A 20177-nucleotide genomic window follows, 5' to 3' on the forward strand; every position below is an offset into this window, starting at 1 on the left:
TCCCAAGGAAAACCCATATGAACCATGGTCCATGAACCCCCATGGTTCATGGGGCTCATGGCTGGTGGGACCAGTGACAGAGCTGTCCCCAGCTCACAGGCGGCACAGCGCTGGTGGCTCCTGCGAGCGCCTACTGGGGCAAAGCGCTGAGACACCACTAGCCGCATCCTGCGGGACAAAGCTCAGGCCAGGAGAAAAAAAAAAAAGTAATAAACAGGCAATCAGCACTGGGTAAAGACTTTCTTCTTCTCTGAATAACTGTAATCTACTTACTGTGCAAAATATCTTGTGCTGGGAAGACATTGGTGTTAAACCCATCAAATGCATTAGCTACTCGCTCTTATCAGAGCACAATTAAGTCATGGCACTTAGTAACTTATCTAAAGCCATTAGGTGAGAGGATGTCATGCTGTTTTTGGCAGTAATTCATTAGGTTGTCATCGCCACTGCCCCGAGAGTACTTGGCGAGTAATCTTCAAGAAAAAGGAAAGACCCTACCTAACACTCATATCCACCCTGAAATAAGTACAGTGAAGATGTACATCTACAGGTGTTTTCCAGACTTCACACACACAACCCAATGCACCCAAATGAACAAACATTGAATGTGGACGTGGTAAACCCTGAGTGTTCTCCCCAGGCAAGGTGCTTTACTGTGTGTGTGTTTTTTTTTTACAATAAAACGTGCATCCAAAGCCTGGTAGGCTGGAATTGCTCCTTGCCCCTAGGGCAAAACTCCGGTTCTTCACCGTAAAGGAACCGAGATGCCAGTCCCTGAGAACGCATTTCTTTGGAGATGTTCCTACGCTCTGGGCAAACCCGCTAATAACCTGATAAACCCGGGACAACCTGACCACCAAAGCAGTCAAACAGGGGGACAGCTGCTCCGCAGCACAAGCCATACACCAGGCGGAGGCACCCCTCGCGCTCCGTGCTGGGGCGGCTGAGCCCGGCGCGGCAGGAGGCGCCCTCTGAGGAGAATTTCCCCTCACAGCGCGGCGGGAGCTGACCGCGGCCCCTGAAGCGCTGCCTGTCACACACCCTGCCTGTCCGGCTGAGATCCCGGCGTTTTGGCAGCGGGACCCTCTCAGCAGCTGCCCCATATCCAAAAAAAAAAAAAAAAAGATATTCCGTACCCAAAAACCCCCGCTCCGTACCCAAAAAAGCCCCGCTCCCTCAGGGGCTCCCTCAGGGGCGGGGCCGCCCTGCCCGTACGGCCGCGCCCCCTGCCGGCAGCACTTACGCCAGGCGGGAGGCGGCCGCCCAGGCAGAACGGGCCTGGCTACGCCATTGGCGTAACCCCCGCTAGGCGGGAAACCTCGCCGCGAGGCCCCCGCGCGGCTCGTTCTAGAAGCGGCCCCCGGCCGCCTGTAGGTGTCCGCGCCGTCCGCCTGCACGGGGTTAGTGCCGCTTTCGGGCAGCAGGCGCGGGGAGGGCAGCCGCTCGGCGTGACGTCACGCGGGGCGCCGGCTGGAAGGACCCGGGCGCCTCCTGAGGGTGGCGGCGGCGGCGCCTTCTGGAAGGTTCGCGACCATCCGCCGCCATCCGCGGCTCATCCGTGTCCGCCCGCCTCCCTCCGAGCCCATCCGAGCCCGCCGTTGCCCACCCGAGGCGGGGCGGCCGTTACCGCAGCGTCGCCGTGCCCGCGGGCCCATCGGCGGCCAGCGACGATGCCGGAGAACGCGGGACCCAAGGGCCACGGCCACGGCGGCGGCGGCGGGAGCCGGGCCAAGGGCACGTACCAGGACCGCGACAAGCCCGCCCAGATCCGCAACAGCAACATCGCCGCCGGCAAGGGTGAGGGCCGGGAGGGCTGGGGGAGGTGCCGGGTCCCGGCGGTGGTGTTTTTCCAGGGGAGGTGGGTGCAGGGAGGAGTGGGTGCTTGGGGCTCTCCAGGGCGGCTCGCAGACCTGTTTGTTCTCTTTCCAGCTGTTGCTGATGCCATCAGAACGAGCCTCGGACCAAAAGGAATGGATAAAATGGTAAATCGTATGCTTAAATTTTGTAAACGTTGACACTGCTGAAGATGCTGTATGTCAACATGACTTAAGTAGCACCCAGCCTTTTGTCTTGGACTTCTAAGCTTGAAAAACACTTTTACTTTGTGACCAAACTCTATTCGTTTAGAGGAAGTATCGACTAAATACATATCTCAGTCTGAGAAATGATGTTGTCAGGAAAGCTGTCTTACATCAAGCATCGCGTTAACAAATTCTGGTCACTAATCAGTGCTGTTTCTCCCTCAGATCCAGGATGCTAAAGGAGACGTAACGATCACTAATGATGGTGCTACTATCCTGAAACAAATGCAGGTTTTGCACCCTGCTGCCAAAATGGTAAGCGTTTCTCCATTGCTCAGAAAATGATACATGTTAGAGCTTTGTTTCTGCGACAAAAGAACATAGTAATGTTTTACGTGGATTTGAGGAGCATTACTTGGTAGTGATAGAGCAAGAGATTTTGTGCAGGGTGCCTCAAGACAGCCTATTGTGATGGTAAGGTGTGCTATGGAATTCTAGGTCTTTATTGCTTATCTCGTATTTCTCATGCATAATCCATTTCCAATAAGTTTTAAGGTATAAAATAATCTAGCCCAAATCTTCTCTGATCTGGGAAAGAAAAGCTGGTGATGTCCCATACCACTAGGACAGAAGAGAGTCAGAGAAGAGAATGAATTACATTGTGGCCCTAGGAAGCAGTAGCTTGGTCTTCTGAATAGTTAAGTGTAGATCTCTTAGATTTGATTGTGGCTAGAGATGGAAGTGAGCTAGGTGGGGCCCTTCTAAAGTAAGGGGGGAAGATTGACCTGTTACGTGGGGGTGATTAGTTTTATGCTTGGGAGAAAAGTTCCTTGGTTTCTGTGGTTTGTTCTTGTTTGTTTTTAATGGTTGGTCATTCAACCATATACCAGTATGAGAAGTCACTTGCAAATCAGAAAAGATGTGATTAGTGTGAGATGTGATACTATGGGTAGTTGGGTAGTTTCAGTAGCGCTGCATTCTTGAGTATCTCTTTTTTGGTACTTGTCAGAGTTTTCAGTTAAGCAGCATTATATATAAGCTTTTGTTGTAATTCACTGTTTAGTTGGTAGAGCTGTCAAAAGCACAAGATATTGAAGCTGGTGATGGCACTACGTCTGTTGTTGTCATTGCTGGAGCTCTTCTGGATGCCTGTTCCAGACTCCTTCAGAAAGGTAAGCGTGCATACTTAATACAAAAACCTTAGTTATGAAGTAGTTGAGTCCCACGTTTGGCTGCATGTTTATCGTGAAGCTGAAAGCCGCTGTTAGCAGCTTAAACATGAAAGGTAACTTGAGGGTTCACTCACGTCCCACTAATAATTAAAAATTCATTGTTTAGTCTTTTGAGCTGAATACATTACCATTAATACAGGAGACAGTGTCTCACTGATGTGATAGATAGTGCCTTGTAAAAGCTCACCTAGATTATATTTGTACTTCTCTCATGGACAGAGAAATACCTAAGAAGGGATAAATAAAATTTGAAGCTAGTGATTCTATTCTTTTTCTTTTTTGTACTCAGGAAATGTAGCGCTTGCCATCACAAAATTGGACTTTGAGAATGCCAAGGGAAAATAATATTTTGAGAAAAGTCTGCTTTGTCAAACATTGCAGGGAAATGTGCTGTACTTGCCCATGAGGACAAATTCTTAGGAACATAACAGCTTTTTTCCTCAGCTTTAACTGTAGACAGTGGTATGGGGAAGTTATCTGCTTATGAGGAACATATTTTGCTAAAATAGGTTCTATTTATTCTGACATTAGTGTCTCTAAAATAATCTCAAATTGCAACGGGAGGTGGGGAAAAAAATAGACCGTTCGTTTGAAAGTAAAACCAAATAAAATCACCTTTTACACAATTCACAGGAATTCACCCCACCATCATTTCTGAGTCATTCCAGAAAGCTTTGGAAAAAGGTATCGAAGTGTTGACCAACATGGCACAGCCAGTTGAACTGAGTGACAGAGAAACCTTACTAAATAGCGCAACTACTTCGCTGAACTCAAAGGTATGGCTGATTCTCAAACTTCGTACTACCTCCAGGCAAGCTGAGCCATTTGGCTCTTCCCAGTGCGCTACTGTTCATTTATTAAGAATCCCCTCATGAATCTAGTTGGTTTTGAGACAATAGCTACCCTCTGTTAGACTGACTTCTCAAAAATCTCTCGCTGATCAAGATTGAATTGACATGCCTAAACTGAATTTCAGTCTGAAATACATAGTAATATTAGCTGCTGAGTCTAAAATACATATGCAAGCTTAAACTGAAAAACAGTAACAGAAAAGACAGGTGGAATACTGAGAGCTTTTGTCAACTTCTATGTAGGCAGTTCTTTATGAGGAGGCAGAGGTTCCTAAAACAGCATCAAAAACTGGAGATGTGTTGTTTGCAAGAACTTCATTCCTGGAACAGCTGGATATCAGAATTCCTTATTGACTCTAGAGGGCCAATAGCTCCAAAACAACAATAATGCAATTTCTTCTCTTCCCCATAGTACTCCTTTGTGCTGTAAGATCTCTACAAATGCATTAGTTTCCATTCTGGCAAACTGATCTGGGAAGTTCTCCAAGGGCTTAATCTAAGAGTTTAAGAAATAAATCCAAGTTTGTTCCAAGTCCCTAAGCGTAGGTTTTTCCCACCGGCATACCTGTTCTTTCCTGTGAGTGGAGTCACCATGAAGAAGGTAGCACATTATGGAAAGTCAAACTAGTACACAATGACAATATTATCTAGAAATTCCTAGCCACTGTTGATCAGCGTTAAATCTCACACTTTTTTATTGTTATTAAATCCCTTAGGTTGTGTGTCAGTATTCTAGTTTACTTTCTCCCATGAGTGTGGATGCAGTGATGAAGGTGATCGATCCATCTACAGCTAGCAGCGTGGACCTCAGAGATATTAAAATTGTTAAGAAGTTGGGGTAAGAACCAGTTTGTAATTAGAGGGTTATGTCTTTATCAAACTTGCTCCCCTAAGTGCTACTCATGGATTGTTGTTTTTTTTTTCCAGCGGAACAATTGATGATTGTGAACTGGTTGAAGGACTGGTCCTGACTCAGAAGGTGGCGAATACAGGGGTGACTAGAGTGGAGAAAGCCAAAATTGGCCTAATTCAGTTCTGCCTCTCTGCTCCAAAGACAGATGTAAGTTAAATGTACCTGGAGTGAAACCTCTTGCTGTAGTTCTTTGAAGATGCAAATTTAATGACAAAATATTTTTTAAAGATGTTGTGTTGTCAGCTCTATTTTGTGGCTGTAGTGAAGGTCTGCTGGGTAATGCTTATTACTTAGAACTTGTATAAAGAACTTAAAATTGATATAAAAGAAAAACAGTTTAAAAGTCCAGTATTTTCTTATTTAAACAATTTCTAATAAGATATTTAGGAAGAAATTCTTCACTCAGAGGGTGGTGAAGCACTGGCACAGGCTGCCCAGAGGAGCTGTGGCTGCCCCATCCCTGGCAGTGCCCAAGGCCAGGCTGGATGGGGCTGGGGGCAGCCTGGGCTGGGGGCAGGTGGTTGGAATTAGATGGGCTTTGAGGTCCCTTCCAACCCAACCCATTCTGTGATTATTTTATATTTTACTGAAATTGCTTGCTTGCTTTGAATCACAGGCTGATAATTTTAAGAATGCAGAACATCTTAACGTTCGCTTATCAAGTCAGCAGTGGTGACACTTGGTTTTCTTTCTCAACAGATGGACAACCAAATTGTTGTTTCGGATTATGCTCAAATGGACAGAGTACTGCGTGAAGAGAGAGCTTATATTCTCAACTTAGTTAAACAAATTAAGAAGGCTGGATGCAATGTGTTGCTGATTCAGAAATCTATTCTGAGGTATGTCAATAGCGATTTACCAGCTTACTCTGTTCATTTGGGGAACAGCTGGAATTGTTTGGAATATCTGGAAAATGGAAGCTAAACATTAATAGTCGCACTGAGCAGTGTCAGATTGGCTGTGCCAGTGACAGACACACTAGTGGCAGCACTAGCGTTGTCTGTGTTTTGGATTTAGTGACATCTTTACTTGGTAGTCTGAAGAACTTCAGCATTGCTGCAAAGAAGGCAAAGAAGCATGCAACTGGCTAGTGCAACCCAGTTATTAAGACAAGCCTGGATTGACTTCTTCCCTCTTGTTTTTAGGGATGCTCTTAGTGACCTAGCCCTACATTTTCTGAACAAAATGAAGATCATGGTGGTTAAAGACATAGAAAGAGAAGACATTGAATTTATATGTAAGGTAAAGTGAGTTATACAAATGTCTATTACGGTAACAGTTGTGTTTAAAGATAACGTCAAAACCTGAGCACCTAGCTAATGCCAGTTTCTTATGATATGTGCGTTTCACGTTCTGAATGTGATGTAAGAGTTGAGAAGGCATTTCCCTAAAAGACAGTCCTGTTCTGTCGAGTAGTCACACTTCTTTACATCCACCCCTTATTTTTCTAGGGGGTAGTCCTACCTGTGTTTCACTGTAATACACCAGAAGTATGTTATGCAGTACACTTCCTGACTCTGCAGTTTGGATTCTGGATGTTTTCTTACTGTTGGTGGTGGTGGTTGTTTTTTTTTCCAGACGATTGGAACTAAGCCTGTTGCTCACATTGACCAATTTACTCCTGACATGCTGGGGTCTGCTGAGCTGGCAGAGGAAGTCAACTTGAACAGTTCTGGGAAACTAATAAAGGTGGGTGATTGACAACATGTTAATAGCTTCTTAACATTTGCCAATTCTTGTAATAATAACTACTAACTTGAATGTAATAACTTCAGTACTAAGAAGCCTTAAAGCACCTACTTGTAATCCCTGACTAGCCTCTGGCCTGGGAAGCCTAGTGGTTTTGTTCAGCAGACCTCAGTACTGTTACAAAAGTTGCAAATATATATATATTTTTTATTATTTTGTCCAGTACTCTCTTTTAGTGCTGTAATGTCTTTGTTTTAGATCACAGGCTGTACAAACCCTGGAAAAACTGTAACCATTGTGGTACGTGGATCCAACAAACTTGTTCTAGAAGAAGCTGAGCGTTCAATTCATGATGCCTTGTGTGTCATTAGATGCTTAGTTAAGAAAAGGTAATGTCCCTTTTTGGTCAGAGTAATCTAGTATATTAATACGGAGAGCTAATTATTTATGGACTTAGGTAAAATGAGGTTTGATTTTAATTTCTCTCCTCAGAGCTTTAATTGCAGGAGGTGGAGCACCAGAGATAGAGTTGGCGCTGCGCTTGAATGAGTATGCTCGCACTTTGAGAGGTATGGACTCATATTGTGTCCGTGCGTATGGAGACGCGCTGGAGGTCATACCATCCACACTGGCTGAAAATGCAGGCCTCAATCCTATTTCAACGGTGACAGAGCTGAGAAACAGACATGCTCAAGGAGAGAAAACAGCTGGCATTAATGTCAGAAAGGTAATAAGGAATTGCGTGTAGAATTCCCAGAGGTAAAAAAAAAAAAAAAAATTTGCATTTTAAAAAGAAAATGCTTAAAATGCATTTTAAAAAGAAAATACACTAGGACTAAAATATAAAGAGAGGACAAGTTTGTGTATTATAACTGGATTCTCCCAGGACTAGTGTTAAGAGAGATCATAGCTTGGTCTCTGAACCTGCTTTTGTGAGTGGATACCTCAAGTAGCCACAGAATGCCTCTACAATAGTAATTCCTGTTGGGAACTGAAGAGTGCAAGCCCTTTGGTCTAATTTGAAGTAGGATGTCGTTTCCAGGATTCTGTTCAAACTTGCTGAATCTAGTTGTAGCCTCGCTTGCCCAAAGTAAAAGGTGCTTGTTCTTGTAGGGTGGCATTTCCAACATCTTGGAGGAGCTGGTAGTCCAACCACTGCTAGTGTCTGTCAGTGCACTGACTCTTGCCACAGAAACTGTGCGCAGTATTCTAAAGATTGATGATGTGGTGAGTAGTGTTTTGCATCACTTTCTGCTTAATCTTTTTCATAGGCACTGGGATAGTTACTGTCATCTAAATTGATGTGTTTAAAATAATTCTATACAATTTTCTGTACATTTTTACATGCAGCTTATGCCATTTGGCCATCTAATATATATAGTGAGATGTTATAGTGACTAAAAAAATAACATCTTTAACCAGAGAAGTAATTGTTACATACTTAATGTATGTTCTTGTAATTCTTTGCAGGTAAACACTCGGTAAGCTGAATAATGGAAGTTGGAACCGTGCTCCAGAGCTCCTTCTGTGTAGTCTGAAATGTGGTTTCCCCACCAAAAGCGCCTGTGTGAATTGTCTTAAAAAGTCCACAAAGGCTTATGTACTTTTGTCACATTAATTTAATAAAGTTTCTGGTTTCAACAAGGAACTGTTGTTTATCAATAAACATGCAGTAGTCTACCTGAGTCTGTACTCCATAATTCTGCTGAAACTAAGGTAAACCTTTTAACATTACTTTCCAGAGCTAATTAGCTCTTGTAAAAGTATGTTCTGAAAATGCCATTGAACTTACACAACTTACACCATATTACCACAGTAGTTTAGAATTGCTTGTCCTGGAGTTATCCACAATGGAGTGGTACTTATTTTTTCCTTAGATGTGGCTGGACTTTTCACTTGTAGCTGTAAGAATGCTATCACATTCCTTGCCCTGTTTTGTCTTCTGGAGACTACTTTGGTTTCTGATGCTACCATACAATATGAAGGAAAGTCTTTTCATGCAATTTTATTTAAAATTGGTTTTGGGGAGCCAGTGCAGCTCCCAGGTGTAATATTTAATTTTTAATTGTTCTTTCATTGTTTTTTTATTATTTTCCATTTTTTCATATTTTTTCATTGTGTTCAACTCCCATTTCTGTTCAGGAAAAGCCTGGGAATGAAACTGGACAGCTCAACTAATGTATACGTGTATACACACAAACTCATGGAGAAGTCAAATTATCAAGTATACATTTTTATACTGATGCAAATAATGCTCTATGAAGGAATTCATAGAATAAACATTACTATCTGTTAATATCCAAAGAAAATAACCACCCTTGTTGAGAAAGGCATTATTGCATTACTTGTGCATTAGTGCAGGAGCAAGCACAGTGCACATAAGTGAGCCACTTTGCTAAGGTGAGCTGTAACAAAATACCTGAGCTACCAGGAAAAACCTGGATTCCACAGGTTTCATACAGCTTAGACTTTGTTTGTACCAAATCGATTTCACAGTTTTGAATTTTTTATAATTTAGAATAAACATTCTAAAATGTATTTCTACTCAGCCAGGAACTGTGAATTAACCCTTTAATACTCATTATTGCTAGAATTGCCAGATTCCTCTTCAGGTAAAGAACTTACTCGCTTCCTGACTAACTTACATTTCTTAATATCACTCAGGAGCTGTAGCTTTTAAGTTTTCACTGCTCTTTTGACTGGCTACTGAAATACTTTGCTATGATTTAAAGCTAAGTATAAGAATCATGATAATTCTATATAGAGAGAAAAGGACAATCAATGGGGACAGTAATGTTCTGTGCGTGTTATTTATTGACTGGTTAAATGTACAAATTGCACTTCGTAACAGGGTTACTTACAGCAAACGCGTCTTAAACTGACTTTGCCAGTCTGGGTGCTAGCTCTGGTGAGGGCTTTCCCATCATTTCAAGCTTCCAATTCTTGACAAGACTTCAACGTGCTGTGTACAGTGGTGTAATTTCTTCATCGGTGTCTTTACGTTATAAAGGGCTCGGATCTCCTGGCAGTACCGAGGCCCGCTACCCCTGCCGCCTCCCGCAGAGTGTGGGGCCCCGCCTGCACTCATCAATCCCGGCTCCCCCCGCAGGGAGGCGGGCCCTCAGCGAGCCGGGGCCGGCCCCGGGCCCAGCCCAGCGCTGTGCGGGAGCCATGGCGGCCGTGCCTGGGGCCGTGCCGGCCGCCCCCGGGCCCCGCGCCGCTCCCGGCGCCAGCAGCCGGGCCCCGGCCGCCCAGGTACCGCCGGCAGGGGAAGGGGGAGCGGGGAAGGGCGGCCGGGGGGCGGTACTGGGCCCTTAAACCCCGCGGCTGGCTGAGAGGGGTTCAGGAAGGGCACTGCCAAAAGCCAGGGGAAGGGCTTGGGGCCTGGGGGGTGAGGGCTGATTGAAAAAACATAGAGACCAACAGACGGGGAAAACTACTAGAAGCCCGTGTGGAACGGTATTGTGCTATTTTTAGGTGAAGGAACTAGTCCTGTAACATCCTTAAGCAGCGCTTAAAATAATGCAAAGGAAGCCTTTTTAATGCAGCCTAACCTGGGTTTAACAGCACTTGTCATTAAACTTCTGCAGGCTCTAAAAACGGTTAGCGAACATGCTTACCTCCACACATGTGCGGGCTGCCAAGCACTGTTTAAACTGAAAGATGTGCAGATCCCTATCACATCACAACACATTACAGAAATGGCTAAAGCAGCATTTATACAGCACCTAGTGACTTGATTTTAGAATGCTGGAAGGCGGAGAGGGGTGGTTTGTGTGCTTTAAGGCTTTTTTTAGAGCTGTGTACTGAGCAAGGAAAGATTGCGCTTTTTTACAAAACAGCTAAGCATTTTTTCTTCTGATAAATCCTTCTTGATCTCATTTCCTGATACAAATACATTGATTACAGGGACAGACTTCAGTAGCCTCAGGATATAAATTATTATGCAATAAGATTATTCCAGGTGACACACATGAAAATCTTTATACAGGTATCTATTTGGTGTTAGTGCTTCATTCATTAGACAATTGAATAAAGCAACGTTAAACACATTGTTGCCCTTTATCCTAAGAATCAGAAAAATTTACAAAGAAATCTCTTCTAGGACGCTCTTGATGTGGATTCAAATACTGACAGAGAGCAGACCCTCCCTCTACATGGAGACGGTGACAACTGGATAGACTTTTCCAAAACGTGCACTTCCAATCAAGAATATTACTTGAAGCTAGAAGAGTTGAAGAATGCCCAATTGGAGACCATGGCAAAGTTAGAAAGTATGTATCAGAATAAACTCTATTTAAAAGGAGTACAGCCCGTGGCCAGGAAAGATGCTGCTTCTAATGGGTGTTGCAGGTAAGTTTTGGGTACCTTTTACCTGAAGATTCTCAAGTGCTTTGCAGACACCACTAAATACAGCAGTTTTTTTCTGCGGCTGGAAAGTGTTACTCTCCCCATTTCCTATAAGCAGATAATTACAGAAAAGTTAATTAAGTTAATTTTAATCATTTAAATGCTTATTCACCTTGAGATTTACAAGTGTGTACACAGCAGGGACTAGGCAATGTGTTTAGTAAAGCACGGTGCCTTTCCTTATGCTAACTTGTTCGTGATCTGAACTTCTTTAAAACTATGATCTGGTGTCAGTGCCCAATGTTCCCTTTTCCCTTTCCTCTCTCCTCTTCTCACCAGTGCTGTTCATTTTTTCCTAATGATGATATTGAAAATGGAAGTCGCTGGCTTTGCATTAATATTGGGCTGGACTCAAAACAGCTTTTTTTCCTTTCTTTTTTTTTTCTTCCCATTTTTAAGGCCAACTTGGGAGAAAAGCTCGTATCAGCCTCTAAATCTGCACAAATCCTTCTCTGACTCTGACTTAAGTGATCCCTTAGGCTCAGGTCTGTCTGGTGGGTCTGACAAAGAATTAGCATTTGAAGAAAACAGTAGTGAAACTGGATCATCATCATTTGCTAAGGAACGGATTGAAAAAATGTGGGATGGGTTCTCTGTGGAAGACTACATCACCCGAACCAAACACAGCTTACCAAGCTCACCAGCCTTCAGAACAACACCGAAGAAGCAGAAGGCGTGGTCACCAAAAGTTACTGTGCCCAAGCCTTTCCAGATGACCATTAGAGAAGCTAGAAAAAAAGAACAGAATGTCAAATCAAAGTCCCAGATTGAAATGGAAAATAACTTACTGAAGAAGCAGCTGGAGGAAGAAGCAGAGTGTCAGAAAAAATTCCGAGCCAATCCTGTGCCCGCTGCAGTTTTTCTTCCACTCTACCATGAAATCATACAAAGAAATGAAGAACGCAGGAAGTCTGTGAAAGAGAGAAGCAAACTCAAGCTTTTGGCTTCTCAGAAGCCATTTAAATTCATTGAAAGAGAGAAGCAAAGGAATGAAATTAGGAAAATGCAATTAAGAGACCTTTCCACACCTGAAAAGAAACCAAAACCATTCAAAGCAAAACCAATTCCGAAATGCGTTTATAGTCCAGCTGTTAATGACAAGTTACAGGAGGAAGAGCTCTACAGAGAAATCAGGATTAGAATGAGAGCTGAGGAGTTGCTGCATAATTCATCCCTACCCACGAGCAGGCTGGCTTTAAAGAACACCAATAAAAAGAAGAAACACAAGTGCATCGAACCAAAGGAGACAGAACATAAACCCAAGATCAAACCAGATGTTCCAGATTTTGAACGACTCCACCAGAAATTTCAGAAACGGCTCCTGCAAAAAAAACAGGTGAAACACCTTACAGTCTGTGAACCATTTGATCTTCGTACTCCACACATTCCTTCAAACAAGGGGAAGATTTTGAGGGACATCCAAGAGGATGAAGAAAGGTTGAAAGAAACACGCTGGCCATACACCTCTCCAAGATGTAAACCTCAAATGAGAGGTGCAAATTCACCTCTCTCAGGATTTGGAGAATCTAAATCACCAAAAATCACACAGTCCACCCAGCGAAGGCTACAGGCCATCAGGTGACCACTTTAGTGATGTTCTGCATTTTATAAATGAGTAGACATCTTTTGTACTTCTACAGATGTCGTTAATTCTTCCATACAGTGAATATGAGACTTACATATATTAAGTTTTATACTATAATTAAGTCCTTATACTAAAATATTGAACACAGGACTTTATTAGTATTTGATTTTTCCAAAAACAGTAATGCATATTTCTGAACATGCCCGTAGGAAAGGTACAAATGACTGCAGTTTCCCAGGTTACACGTGAATCCCTTACAATGGCGCGTATCACATGCCCTTTTACACCAACCCTGTTTTCAATCTTTTTTCTCCTTTGAATTTCCTTTACTAAAACATCCTTTGAAGTCTTGCTCTTGCTTCCAAATGAATTCAGTCTTAGTTTATTTTTCCACCCAGGAATTCACTTGAGGAAAAGAGAAGGTTGGAAGAACAGCAAAAAAGGAACAGGACAAAGCAGAAACAAAGAACGAAAAAAATGCAGAAAATTGTTACAACTCGGGCTGAGGCCAATGACCCACATCAGAGCCTAGCTCAGATGTCTAAATCCAAATTAAAAACATTCAGGTATTTTGTTGCATTCCCCTGAATCCTGAACCCCTGAATTTACATTGTATGTTAAGCATACAATGTAAAAAATAGCAGAGTTTAAGTTTTCACAATTACTCTTCTGATAAATTATACACTGTACAAGCAGCAAGTTAAAAAAAAATGTGGCCAAATTTAGTATCTCAACTGGGAAACTATTGCCCATTCTAATGCTCTCAGTCTATAGTTCCACTTCATAGTGTTACAGACCAGCTGACAAGAGAGTCCTGTGGTTTCTAAATTGACATACCAAGTAGCAATGAAAGTAAGTTTAAAAAGTGGTAAGGAAAAGGCGCAGCATAATTGCAGAACATCCTTGAAAGTGCTGGATAGATAGATGTTGGTATGGCTGCACAATTCATTTATTTGTCCTAATAGTTCCCCACTTCAGGGGAAAAAAAAAAAAAAAAGGCAAAATGGCAGTATTATTTTAGTTTAGCACATGTATCCACAGCAAACTGGGAAGCTGCTACCTAGTCCAAAGACAGATGAAGCCAAAGCATGGATAAGCAGCAATGGTCTAGGAGAAGTGGGGCTTATGCAGGGTCCTGGACAGCAGAGATGCACCAGTAGAGATGTAGAACAAAAGGGATAGTCCCTTCTAATTATTTTGTCAATCAGAGCTCAAGCACAATTGCTTTTGGAACATGACCAGCAGGTACTGTTAATAATAGGAGCTTTATAATGCAATTGTGCTCGGGCAGATGATCTGCTGACTCTGGGACAGAAGCAGAAAGCAACCTGAATTACAGCAGCAAGGTGGAGAATTAAGAAAGACAGTGGGTATATTTACAGATTTGATTTAAGTTCATTCAACAGCAGACTTCACATTACAGTATTTAGCTTAATCAGATTTTAGGAGTATAGTAAAAAAACTCACGCTTAATTCTTCTCTGCACATAAAATGGTGCTATTACAAAGCAAGACTCCTTCCCTAGTGCTGATGCATTAAGGGTGGTACAAGTGCTTAACTTGATAATGCTTATTGCAACATGGGCTGGGTAATAAGGGACATTAATGTAAGTGCTCTTCTAACAGATAATTGGGTTTGCAGAAAGCCTTCTGAGAAAGCAAGCAAGTAGAAACAATGAAGTTCACTCCCTTAAAATGGTAAATAACTTGCCTTAATGCACAGCCATATTCAGAGTGGTAGGGGAAGAGGAGGCGGGGAAGAGAGAAGTGTAAAATGTCCCCTAGCTCTCATACCTGTCCTTCAGTGCCTGATTTGGTAACGCTAGAGCTGGCCCAGTGCAGATGCAACATCAAACCAGTAAGATTTAGGAACTGAGGTGCAGCACCATGTGAACACAGCCGGGTTATTTCCAGGGCCTGTGCAGCCCCCCTCAAGCTATGCTTGAGCTAATCAGTGAGTCCTGTAGTGCTTCATGCTGCAGCCCCTGACATGTCCTCTGCTTCATTTGCCAGCATTCCAGGTTGCAAAGAACTTAGGAGCTCAGGTTCAACCCTGAGCTGGCTCCATGTGTTCCCACACTGCCTGACAAAATAAGCCGTGTTAGAACTGTGGCAATGAACTAGATCTGCAAGAACTAGCTCAAAATTTTATGGGGCCAGTGTTAAAGCGTTAAGGGATGTGAATCAACACTGCATCATCAGGGTCTTTGTCACACACACGGGATTACAGCCCATGCTAGCTGGATTAGCAAGGACTTGCTATGACCTGAGCTATCGTTTCAGCTGACGAAGCAACAGTTCTGTCATCCCACCATGCTGACTGAGACCTTGACAAAGCAGCTAGGAAAAATGGGTACTATGATCCAGAACGCGGTCACCCTTCTTGTGAGAAGAGGGGTTGGTAAAACAGCAAAAGATTCTTAGCTTTAAAGTATCAGTTTCTATTTAATGATGCTAATTTCCTAGTGTGCATTCTGATTTTATCAGCCCTTTCACACTGCTTGTGTAAAACAAGTGAAACCTCTATCAAAGTATGAACTGAGCAAATTTTTGTTTTTTTGAATATACATACACACACAAATGCAACCCCTATTTAACCTCTTTGGCCAGGATTTCTCTCTGCTTATCCGAAGTGACTGCTTAAGAGATAGCTTTGTTCTCTATTTCCAAGCAAGCAAACGCTGTGAAAATGAGACAACATACCTAGTTCCATCATAAAATAACTTATCCTTTATATATATTTAAGTAGGACAGCATTAAGTTTGTCATAAGCAATTCTACTTTCATCTGCTGTAGGAAATTACTTCTTCTATTATAGACAATAATGATTTGTTGTACTGTATTTCCCTTAGGAATTACGAGAAGCAGAGAATGCAAGAATATTTGCAAGAGTTACAAGAAATGGAAGAAAGAGTAAACCAAAGGCCACTGCTTTTGGAAAGAGTCACTCAGGTTGTCTTGCTTCTCTGTTCTTTTTAATGTCATCTTCAATTAATATGAATAGCACTTGTAGTCAGTCAAGCATTTTTAGAAGGTATTTGAACAATATTTTTTAGGCCAGTATTTGTCCATTCTAATCTCCATTGCTCCACCTCTGTATAAATATTATTTTTCTGTGACCAAGTGTTCATGGCAGGCTTGCACAGGGAGGAGATGTGGCTGTTCTAAACATGTCATCTGATTCAATTATAACATGGATACCTCTAAATAAAACAAAAACGTACAGCAAAAATGTGAGAGGTTTAGGTTGGGAAAAGTGCTAAGAGAACTCGAGCGGTCTTCATGTCTACTGTAAAGCTTAGATGCAGTATTTCAATTTCTCCATTTCCTTACAACCATGTGGTGGTAGTGTAGTCCCTGACTGTGCGACAAACACAGAGAGACAGCAAGTTGTAGCTCACCAGTTCCCGTGTCCCTTCTGTGCTAGTTCCTTGGTCTGCCACCACTGCAGGGGCAGGAACATTTACGCAGATTGGAGGACAAGTCCTCCTCACTCAGGTGTTACCTGGAGGACCAGAGTTCACCCCCTCCATTTCAGAGGCAGAGATACAGATCTATGCCATTCATCAGATAGCACTGTATGAGCATAAAACAATACCATCTTTTTGAGCAGCAGCTCCCCCAGAGGGAAGACATAAGGAGAAGGGATAAGGGAGAAGCCCTAGGAAGACTATATCTGATTTTTCATGTCTTCCTCCTCCCTCAATAACAGCATAGAGAATATAGAGCTTTTCATTACCCAGTGGGTGCAAGGAGCAATCTGTGTTTAAACTAGTAAAGGAAAAAGGAGGAAAAGCTGGTATAAAATTTTCATGTAGTTTTGCCATTTTTCCCTGCAGTTAATAATTCAACTTGCCAGATGCAAATAATGAAACAGAGTATTAATAAACAAAAGTATCTGAAGACAGGCCATTTAATGCATTTAGATAATACTTAACCATTGTGTTTTTCCTACAGAAAAATGCCAGAATAGCTGCAGAAAAGCATTATTCTAATACACTGAGAGCTCTGGGGGTATGTCCAGAGTTTGTTTCAAAGAAAGGACAAACAACTAAATTGCTAGAATGCTCCAATGCTGAAGATTTTGGTCTTGATGGCAAAGAAAGGTAGAGATTACTGAAGGCTTTTTTTTTGCCACTACATATCTAGAAATCAGAAAGTCATTTTCAATGTTGAGAAAATTATTTGCAGTATTTCCCAGGTAAATATTTTACTGGATGTAGTTAGCAATACTAATGCTAGCATTACTGTACATTTTTACTGTTTTTCCTGAATTAAATATTATTTCATAAATCCAAGGAGGGCACTGGTTATGCTACACACAAGGCATTTCAAAGAAAAATGAAGAATAAGAAACATTTTTGGGTTGTTCCTTTTGCCAAAAATTCTGGTAGGTTGCTGAGAAGTCACTTCATTCTGCATTACCTTTACTGATTTTTTAAAGTAAGCCTTATAAAAATACTTCTCAATATCCATTTGACATTATGACATAATTTAGATGATTTAGATATCATAATTATATATTATGATATAATATATAATTAGATTTGGGGAAAAATGAAAAGGAAATAATATATAGAAACAATACTGTTACTTCCTAGCATAAAAGCAGACTCTAGCATCCCCCCTTCCCTTTTCCTTCACTGATTCCACCCCAGCCAAGTCTACCAGGATTTGTCCTAGATTACCTGAAGGGAGTAATCCTTTAAAAGCTACTTTAAAACACATTACCTGAAAATAAAAATAACATACAAATTGTCTTTTCAGAGCCAACAAGGATAAAGTGAAAGAAGGGGAATTCTTCCGTTCAGCAGAAGCAGCTGACATCAGCCCTCAGGCTGAGCAGTCCTGCGAGGAAGAGGAAGAGAAGAGAGAAGGCGTCAGAGCCTCCACCTGGGAGCGTGAATCCAGTGAGGCAGAGGATGAGGAGGAGACCAGAGCCAGCCCTCATGTTCAGCAGCCTTGCCACACAGGGGAGGCCAGCCCCCGCTCTGACCAGCACTGTGAAGAAGAGGAAGGGGAAGCAAAGGCAGGCCTTCCACGTGACCATTCCCTGGAGGAGGAGGAAGATGAGGAGGAGGAGGAGAATCAGTCAAGACCTAGCTCTCAGTCTGACCGGTCCCCTGAGCCACAAGAGGGTCAGTCCGACCCTGAAGCTGAGGGTGCCTTCGGGTATGAGGATGAGGAATATGAAAGTGATGATTCGGAAGAGAAAGCCAGTGATGGTGAAGCTGACTGAAGGGCAGGCAGGCAGGACAGGCTGGTGCTCAGGAACCTATTTCATTGCTGGCGGTGAAATAGACGCTAAAGAAAAACTTGTCTTCTTGCTACTGATACGAAATTTTGTGAATTTAAAGCTCTTAGCTTAGCAGTCTTTTTAGCACGGAAACCTTGTTGATTTTCCAGTAAGAGAGATCAAGTTACTCATTTCCACCAAGAAAATTACTTTTATATTCATCTTCTTTATTCTAGACCTCTGTAATATTAGTGCAGTTCGGTTCATAAAATTAACACCAACCAGTGGTTAAAAATAATGTCTTACATGCTGTGTTGTTAAGTACTGAGGTCTTAGCATTTTCAGCTTTTCTGTGTACTGGCAAAGCCAGATGAGATTTTGGAGTAGTAATTTGCTATTATCAATGCCTCTCAGGCTCAAACATCTTAGTCCTTTTGGGCTCTGTTCCTGCAATATCTTCTAGGATGGCAATGAACTGGCAAGGATTTGTTGTGCAAGACCTCTCATTGTTTTCAGCAGAGCAGCTGCAAGGAAGACAACTGCAGTTAGACAAAATGGCCAAATTCATCTGTGCAGTTTCTCCCTCCTGCTCCCAGGGAGTTTGTTCTCTCCCCACTTAAGTGAGCTGAATTGGCTCAGTGATGGGTCAGAGGAGTGCCAGGGCCAGAAAAGAAGTGACTCCTTTTGGAGGAAACAAGCTGTTAGATCAACCCAAGTGTTTTGTTCAGCTAATATACAAAGAGTGTCGCAGTTGCTGAAGGCTGTTCCTACAGAGAAGGAAAAAAGATGCACCAAAATACACTGAGAGGAGTCATTTAAACTCTTACATAGCTTTTTACTTTTTAACGGTTATAGACAAGTGAGGTAGAAGAAAAGTCAGTAGAATATCTTCTACTTTCTCTTCTTTTGGAGACCAGACAGCTTCTGTGGTACTTCCAAATGAATGGCCTCATCCTCTCTCACTATGTGTATGCTTCGTGTGATTTTTTTTCACATTTATTAACTAAGTAGTTCATTTAATGTTGCTTTTTAACTTAGTAGAGTAGAGAAAAAAAACACGTTATGCTACCAGATCTTGTATTACTTCCTAACCAAGATAGAAAATTGTGTTCTTTCACCTCCATTTTGTTTTAAAGAGCTCTTCCTGTGATCATGTAAAATAGTCCATTACCATAATAACAAATGCCAACATTAAGTTTCTTTATTGGGACAGTAAACGTACTTTAAAAAGAGAACCTTACAACTCAGCAACTGTAGTTGCATGGAAGTCTGGTAAGGAAGTGCTTTAGTACCTTTCTTCACACACTTGTTACTCAGGACTTCAGCTACTACACAACAAAAAATGCAAGTCAGTGGTTTTTTTGTTTTGTTTTTGTTTGTTTGTTTGTTTTTCCCCTCTATTTATATCGCTGGTGGCTTCTCCTACTGTTACTGGCTTTCCTACTAACCTGTCAAATGCAGTGTTAGGAAAGAAAATAAAAGAAAACATATAACAAACCACAAATTAAGGATTTCAAACAATCTTTCTCTGCTTAGTAGAGAACAGAGTATATGACTTTGCACAAGCACTAAAAACATGTTCATCAAATAGTAAATATAATATTTCTTAAAACTAACAAGTTTGCAAATGCATCTGCAATGACTAGGGATATGGGTTTGGTTTTTTGTTTGTTTGTTTTAGGTTGGGGAAGGGGAGTGTTGTTTGTTTTCCTCAAGTTTCCTTCCAAACTGCATGTAAGAGCACTAGCTAAATCTATTATTTCTTCCTCCAGACTTTGAGAAACTGTGTCCTAATGTTTGGATTTTTATCTTTCCTTTTTTTTTAATTTATTTTGAAGTGTGGCCTAACTAATATGAATTTTAAACTTATTTGTTTTACTTAAATAAAATTTCTATTGCATATTTACCTTATATTAAAATATTAATCATTGTTTCACAATGAAAATCATAGTTTACAATCAAGTTATACTTGACAATGCCACAATACAAACTCAAGGTTGGTTTGCTTGTGGTAGTTATTATACGATAATTCTGAGAAGTTGTACAATACGTTACTGAATTTATAACCACATGTTACTGATACTTATCTCTTTAGGAAACAAGTTTTTGTTTATTTTTGTTTTGAAAGAAGGCAGACAAGCTTCAGAGTGTTTTCTCATATAGAGGTTATTTGAAGAATTTTCAAATCAGTTTATAAAATCTGATAACACTTAAGTGAGTGTTCTAGAATAACATAAATAT

General features: G+C 41.8%; 2 protein-coding genes across 3 annotated transcripts; both read left to right on the forward strand.

Moving 5' to 3' along the window:
* Nucleotides 1-1243: 1243 nt before the first annotated feature.
* On the forward strand, nucleotides 1244-8354 carry CCT4 (chaperonin containing TCP1 subunit 4). The gene is made up of 14 exons (XM_035553077.2): nucleotides 1244-1797; nucleotides 1930-1982; nucleotides 2247-2336; nucleotides 3085-3193; nucleotides 3887-4029; nucleotides 4821-4942; nucleotides 5032-5164; nucleotides 5717-5856; nucleotides 6163-6259; nucleotides 6596-6706; nucleotides 6965-7095; nucleotides 7199-7433; nucleotides 7820-7933; nucleotides 8177-8354. The coding sequence occupies exons 1-14, from the start codon at nucleotides 1671-1673 to the stop codon at nucleotides 8189-8191; spliced, it is 1620 nt and encodes a 539-aa protein (XP_035408970.1). The 5' UTR covers nucleotides 1244-1670; the 3' UTR covers nucleotides 8192-8354.
* A 1481-nt stretch (nucleotides 8355-9835) lies between these two features.
* FAM161A (FAM161 centrosomal protein A) lies at nucleotides 9836-19992 on the forward strand. Of its 2 annotated transcripts, XM_035553075.2 has the most exons (7): nucleotides 9836-9961; nucleotides 10812-11059; nucleotides 11516-12694; nucleotides 13100-13267; nucleotides 15553-15652; nucleotides 16658-16806; nucleotides 17468-19992. In XM_035553075.2, exons 1-7 carry the CDS (start codon nucleotides 9878-9880, stop codon nucleotides 17937-17939), a joined length of 2400 nt encoding a protein of 799 aa, XP_035408968.1. In that variant the 5' UTR covers nucleotides 9836-9877; the 3' UTR covers nucleotides 17940-19992. The 2 variants fall into 2 exon arrangements, with proteins under 2 accessions (XP_035408968.1, XP_035408969.1); XM_035553076.2 differs by lacking the exon at nucleotides 13100-13267 and having other exon boundaries at nucleotides 17468-19990.
* The last annotated feature ends 185 nt before the right edge of the window (nucleotides 19993-20177 follow it).

The sequence above is a fragment of the Cygnus atratus genome, chromosome 3 (assembly GCF_013377495.2).
Source record: "Cygnus atratus isolate AKBS03 ecotype Queensland, Australia chromosome 3, CAtr_DNAZoo_HiC_assembly, whole genome shotgun sequence".
In the NCBI taxonomy this organism is placed as follows: domain Eukaryota; kingdom Metazoa; phylum Chordata; class Aves; order Anseriformes; family Anatidae; genus Cygnus; species Cygnus atratus.

What these genes read in the sequence shown, in the direction of transcription:
- FAM161A (XM_035553075.2), top strand. Translation starts at nt 9,878, where the DNA reads ATGGCGGCCGTGCCTGGGGCCGTGCCGGCCGCCCCCGGGCCCCGCGCC. An exon ending in TTTTGGAAAGAGTCACTCAG is followed by an intron (nt 15,653 to 16,657) that starts GTTGTCTTGCTT and finishes TTTTTCCTACAG; the next exon opens with AAAAATGCCAGAATAGCTGC. An exon ending in GGTCTTGATGGCAAAGAAAG is followed by an intron (nt 16,807 to 17,467) that starts GTAGAGATTACT and finishes TTGTCTTTTCAG; the next exon opens with AGCCAACAAGGATAAAGTGA.
- CCT4 (XM_035553077.2), top strand. Translation starts at nt 1,671, where the DNA reads ATGCCGGAGAACGCGGGACCCAAGGGCCACGGCCACGGCGGCGGCGGC. An exon ending in CAAAAGGAATGGATAAAATG is followed by an intron (nt 1,983 to 2,246) that starts GTAAATCGTATG and finishes TTTCTCCCTCAG; the next exon opens with ATCCAGGATGCTAAAGGAGA. An exon ending in CTACTTCGCTGAACTCAAAG is followed by an intron (nt 4,030 to 4,820) that starts GTATGGCTGATT and finishes TAAATCCCTTAG; the next exon opens with GTTGTGTGTCAGTATTCTAG.